Source organism: Buceros rhinoceros, unplaced genomic scaffold, assembly GCF_000710305.1.
Source record: "Buceros rhinoceros silvestris isolate BGI_N320 unplaced genomic scaffold, ASM71030v1 scaffold33673, whole genome shotgun sequence".
NCBI lineage: Eukaryota > Metazoa > Chordata > Aves > Bucerotiformes > Bucerotidae > Buceros > Buceros rhinoceros.
The window spans coordinates 3,675-9,824 of NW_010403619.1; the positions used below are offsets into that span (position 1 = coordinate 3,675).

Here is a 6,150-nt window from a genome sequence, read left to right on the forward strand (position 1 = left end):
GGCGGGGGGGGGGGCATCAGCAGCATGAGAGGTGTTGCAGAATAGTCACCAAAGGCATTGGTACCCCAAGAAGTCCCAGCTTGCCTTACAAAGTGAGATAGAAGCTTCCCCCTGTTCCAAAGTGCTCCAAGAACCCAGCAGCCTGCGGCCACGAGTTTCCAAATCCAGCTCCCCAAGATGGTGCCACTGGCAGAAGTGGACAAAACCTCACCCTGAGCGGCCCTTGGACCCGGGTGGTCGTTCCCCGCATCACCGTTCCCGTTTCAGATACACCTTCACTGGGATATACACCTTCGAGTCCCTCATCAAGGTACTGTCGAGAGGCTTCTGCATCGACAGCTTCACATTCCTGCGTGACCCGTGGAACTGGTTGGACTTCATGGTCATCTCCATGGCGTGAGTTTGGAGGGATGGGGGGAGAATGCGACGTCTGGCCACTGCCCCCCAGGGAGGGACCCCAGGGAAGAGGCCTGAGAAACAGGGGTGGGTGGCGGGCAGAGCCCTTGAAGCTCTTTCCTCTCCTGCCCTGCAGCTACATTACCGAGTTCGTGGACCTGGGGAACATCTCTGCTCTCAGGACCTTCCGCGTCCTCCGCGCCTTGAAAACCATCACCGTGATACCAGGTGGGACTCAGAGAAGGGGTCTTCTCTCCATATCTTCCCCATCCTTGAGCTCGGGTTTTCCCACAGTTCACAGCAATTCCTCGCTCTTTTGACAGCTCTAAGAGAAAACAGAGGACAGAAGCTATTCAATACTTAAAACGTTCCACAAAATTCAGCTTTGGGGTCAGGTCCTGCTGATTTGACATCTTGAATTAGCTGCGCTCACTCGGTTGTTTGGCCATGGAAAGCCCCTGATGAGTCAGACATGCTGTTTTCAGGGCTCCTTGGAGCTGCCTTACGTGGCCTCATGCTCACATTACGTTTACGGGCTTAACTGATATGCTTTACGTGGTCCTTGGAGCTATAACCTGAGGTTTGTCCCCACTGCTGACTGCTCTGGTGCTGGGGTTGAGATATTTAACGGGTATTGGTGCAAGAGCCACGCAGCGAGTGTTAAACATCACCCTGGAAACCCAACCTGAGGTCTTAGGAGCACGTTATCAAATACCTCTGGTGGCTGTTTCCCAAATTTGATACCATTCCAATACCCTGCTTTGGTACCACCCAGTGCAAGCTCACAGAAACAACAGGTCAGACCCCTTGAAGAGGCTGAGGTTGAATCAAAATTGATAATTTCTTGTGGTGAATAACTTTGTCTCCCTGCAGATCTGTAAGAGTCATATTTGAATAAGTTTTGCCTCCTTCAAACAGGCTAAAAATTGCATGTAGCAAAAATGTAAGCCGCTTCTTTCTGGAGTACCATACCCCCAGGAGCCTCAGCAGAAATAGAAGGCGCAAAAATAAGCTGGTTTGGAACCGCTGTCCTCGGGAGTTTCCCAGCATAGACGAGCCCTCAGAGAACAGGGGGTTGCCAAAATAGCTCGGGGAGGGGGGAGCTGGCATGACAACCGGGCTAAAAATCATGTGTCTTTGGAGAACTGCCTCCACGTGAGGAGGTTCTGTGCTCAGAGCTGCTTTTAAGATCAGCGTCAGGATGTCCCAGCAGACCTCGGATGATGGGCATGACATCCTCCATGTCCAAAGTCCATTGAGGATCTGGGCATCAGCCTCCCCTGTGGAGGAACCGGCGATGCTGGTGGGAGGAGACGAGTTAATCCCGACGCTTAATGCAGACGTTGCTTCGTCACCTTCACTCAGTACTTTGAGGTTTCTGCAGTGCGAAGGGAACTGGCTGGAGGGCCCAGCTGGGCTCCCGGCCACCCATGGGACAGCACCACGTCGGGGTGTTGGACCTTGGAGGCTTTTCTGGAGCTGAGGGTAGTGCTCAGCATCTTCCAGCTGGGCTGCAAATAACTTTTCCATGTGCTACAGCGAAGTGGTCTCTCTAGTACAGGGATGGGGGGGTCTGAGCACATGAGGTAAACTTGATGATACCACAGGTCCCCACCAGCTCCAGCACCTTTGGGGAGCACGTTCTCTGCAATTAGCAAACAAGCAATTAGCTCAGTAGTGACACCTCCCCCCTAGGGCTGAAGACGATCGTTGGCGCTCTGATCCAGTCGGTGAAGAAGCTCTCAGACGTCATGATCCTCACCGTCTTCTGCCTGAGCGTGTTTGCCCTAATCGGTCTCCAGCTCTTCATGGGGAACCTCCGGCAGAAATGTGTGCGGTGGCCCCCCCTCAATGACACCCTGATGGGGGACTTTGGGCTGGACAACGACACATTGGCCAACATAACGCTCTACAGCAATTTCACAGACATCGCCAGCAACTTCACCAGCAACTTCACCAGCAACAGCACCTTTGATTTCGAGGCCTACATCAACGATGAAGGTAAACTCTTGTGCCTCCCCTTCTCCAGCGGAGACTCCTGATCTGTGAGCAGGGTGCGTTTCCCCACCAGGCCAGGGGCTGGTTGGGATGGGAGCAGCAGGAGTAGGCAATCGCCAAGGAGCAGGATGAGACCTTTTCCCCAGGCTTCTTTTGGACCTATCACCCTGGTTTTCTCCTCAGTTTCCTTGCTCTTCCTCCATGTCAGTCCAAGATGGTTTGCTTGCATGGATCTTCCTGCCAAGGTGTTTTCCAGGGATATGTGGCCGGTGGGTGAATCAGGGGTTGTGCATCCTCCCAGGATGGGCAGATGGGATCAAATCCTTCTAGCCAGGGAAAATGCAGCCCACCTGGGCAAGCTGAACTCCTGAAAGGTTCCACCACAGGGAAGGACTGTACAAGCCAGTGTCCCCATCTCTTCCATTTGCTAGTGAGGGCTGTCTCCCCATTACGGTGGGCACTGGTCCATCTGGCTGGTGACAGCAGGGAGACAAAACCCTCTAGGAGCAGATGGGACTTTGGATGGAAAACCAGAGGGAAGGATGCATGAATGACATTTCTCACCCACTTTCGCGGCTGCATCATAGCTGGGTGCCTCCCCAGGTACTGTTGGGTCCAGTGAGTGTTGCAGTCAAGCATGCTACAGCCAACAGGAGGGGAAGGAGGGGGAGGTGGGATCCAGCACAGGTCCTTGGACAGGTCTCCAAGTTTGCTTTTTTTTCCTGCAACTTCTCTGAAACAAGTTTGACCCAAAAAAGCGTGATGGGGTTTTTGTTTGTTTGTTGGTTTGGGGGTTTTAAACTCCATGAAAATGTAGAAAAAAACCTCAGGAAATCTGCCAGGCAGAGCTGCACAGTGTCAGGATGCTCTCAGAGATGTTTCACATCTTGTTTAGGGCACTCAGCAGAAGGTCGGGTTATGTCTCAGCTGAGTTGCTCTGCCCAACTGCACGAGTAGCCCTGGCATTAATCACAGGAAGGCTCCTGGGGAGGGGCGCAAATGCAATATATCGGCTCTAATGAGCACGGTGTGAACAGCGACAGCACCCTGCGGCCACGTGCTCAAGTCAACAGCCCTTGGGACCAGGCCAAAAACACATCGCCTGGAGTTTCACAAGCGGGACATCTCCTCGTATGTTAAATAAAAGCCTGGTGGCAAGAAGCCAGGCAGAGCTGGGGATGATTGGAGGAAGCTCCAGCAAATCCATGTGGATCCTGGAAGAGCTGTGCTGGGCATTGCCCAGGATGGAGCTCACCTGCCCTCTGCTCTGTCCTGGGGTGGGCGTCTCCAGCTGCTCACCTCGGGGCAGGTGGCCTGTGGTGGCACTGCTGGGCAGCTCCTGCGGCTCTGGGCCTCTGCCCAAGCCGTAAAGAGGAGCTTTAAGGACCTCTGGTCTGTGAGCAGGGTGGGTTCCCCAGCAGGCAGGAGCTGGCTGGGATGGGAGCAGCAGGAGGAAGGCGATGGCCATGGAGCAGTAGCAGGCTGCTTCTCCAGGGCCCCCTGCAGTCCCCCAGGCTCGGTGCTCCCTGCTATCTTGTACATTCTCCCAGCAAACAGGCCAGCCCTGGTCCTTTGACCTCACCTTAACTCACCTGCCCTGGAGGCCTGATCCTGGATAACCTGCAAGTCACCTAGTTGGGCCGGAGAAATGATGCCATGAGCTCTCTGAGCTAGTGCCAAGTAGTTCAAGGCAAACAGCAAAGTCAGCAAAGAGGAGATAACCCAGTGGCCAGCTCCGGGGTTTGGGGCATTTCCCTGGCACCGAGGAGTTACCAAGAATTGGAAAGTCAATGTTTGTGGTTTGTTTTTTTTTTTGTCTTGCTCTTCCCCCAACTGCGAAGCCAATTTCTACTTTCTGGAGGGAGCGCTCGACGCCCTGCTCTGCGGGAACAGCAGCGATTCCGGGTGAGTGCTGCTCACGCTGGCAGCTGAGGTCCCCTCCGGCCCCCCGGGGGGGTTCAAGGCAGCCAGCAGAGCCTGTGGGACCACCGGTGCTTGGCACGGGGCAGGATCGGGGCTGGGAATGTGGCTCTGCGGGTGAATCCTGATGGCATCAGCTTTGGGGGAATATCAGTGTGGGCATCAGCTGGGGGAAGGTACCTGCTGAAGCATCTCAGCAGCTCCAAGGATGGGGCAGTTCACCGCGGGCACAGGAGGGGCAGTGCCGGGAGCTCATGCCAGCTGCCCCTGTGGCTCCTTTGGTAGGAAGTGCCCTGAAGGATACCAGTGCATGAAGGCAGGGAGGAACCCGAACTATGGCTACACCAGCTACGACACCTTCAGCTGGGCTTTCCTGGCCCTCTTCCGCCTCATGACGCAGGACTACTGGGAGAACCTCTTCCAGCTGGTAGGCACCAATTTTTTTTTTTTTAAATCTCGTGCAAGCGCTTCTCTCATCTTGATGCTGCCTCTGGTATAGGACAGGTAAAAAGTCAATTGACTGGAAACTTGAGACCTTGTCCTGTAGTTTATGGATCTAAGCAGGATCAGCAGAGATGGGGCAGGTCCCCCCCCCAGTTCCCCAACCTGAACAGTGTTTCGCAGGGCAAAGCCCATGTGTGCTTCAGCAGTGCCATCAGCTGTATCGTGGAAATGAGGGATTCCTAAGAGCATCTAGTACATCTCTGGCTTGTCCTAAGGGAGAGGGTAGGAGGGACAGCCAGGTCACTTGTCCCCTGCATTGAGCCACTCTCTAGGGAGAAGCTGGAAACACCATAAAACTCCAGAGGGGTCCAGAGGCTGGTTTAGATAAAAGCAAACCTACCTCTAAAGGCTACATGTCCTCTGGAAATGTTTGTGCCCAGTTCTGGAGTTACAAAAGGACCATTCTTGTCCCAAGACAAGACCTGAGAAGTTGGGGGCTGAGAGGCGTCAGCTCCTGTCACAACAGAGTGAGTCTCTGGTGAAGTATTAGCCCCATCTCCATGCCTGCTTGCAACACTCGGGCTACCAGACAGCACGGAGCGGAATCACTCGGTTCGCCAAGACTTCTGGCTGTTTCACACAAAACTGGGCAGCAGGAAGGTCACCTGGGCAATGGCCAGCCCTTGGGGAAGTCAGGAGCGAAATACTGTCCTCCTGCCACAAATGGGAGCGTGCCCTGGTGTGAGATCTTTCACCGGAAGCGTGACCAAACTGGTATTGTGCCAAGGTGGGGTGACAGCCTGTACCTCCTCTTTCCACAGACGCTGCGCGCAGCAGGGAAAACATACATGATCTTCTTCGTGGTGGTTATATTTCTCGGTTCCTTCTACCTCATCAACCTCATCCTCGCGGTGGTGGCCATGGCTTATGCAGAACAAAATGACGCCACGCTGCTGGAGGAGCAGCAGAAGGAGGAGGAATTTCAGCAGCTCCTGGAGCAGCTGAAGAAGCATCAAGAGGAGCAAGAGAAGATGGTTGGTGGGATGTGTGGAGGCCAAAATGAGGGATCTTAGGAATAGGAAGAGAAAGGGGGAGGCAGTGACAAGCAAGGTGGTGGCTGTATTTGTGTAAAACCCAAGAAAAAGCCCCGTTTGGCCCAGAGTGACCGAGGATAATAATTGAGTAACTGCTTTGGGGGTCACAGCTGAATCACTAAGTTGGGATGCTGCCCTGGGTGGGGAAAGGCTGAAAAGGTTAAATTTCCATGTCCAAATTCCGGCACAGGGCATGCTGGGAGGCAGCAGGGAGGTGGAGTGTTGCCTGGAAGGAGATGGAGAGAAACAAGGCATAAAGGCACCAGAGCTCCAGCTCTGGGGCCTGTCAGTGCCTAAG

General features: G+C 54.2%; 1 protein-coding gene across 1 annotated transcript in view; it reads left to right on the plus strand.

Annotated features, from left to right (window-relative positions):
• SCN4A (sodium channel, voltage-gated, type IV, alpha subunit) overlaps nt 1-6,150 on the plus strand; it is a 30,849-nt gene that overhangs the window by 2,350 nt on the left and 22,349 nt on the right. Inside the window, exons 4-9 of the mRNA XM_010133080.1 lie at nt 268-396; nt 533-624; nt 2,092-2,397; nt 4,236-4,299; nt 4,600-4,741; nt 5,580-5,792. Coding sequence (XP_010131382.1) covers nt 268-396; nt 533-624; nt 2,092-2,397; nt 4,236-4,299; nt 4,600-4,741; nt 5,580-5,792 — 946 coding nt within the window. The remainder of the gene's footprint in view (nt 1-267; nt 397-532; nt 625-2,091; nt 2,398-4,235; nt 4,300-4,599; nt 4,742-5,579; nt 5,793-6,150) is intronic.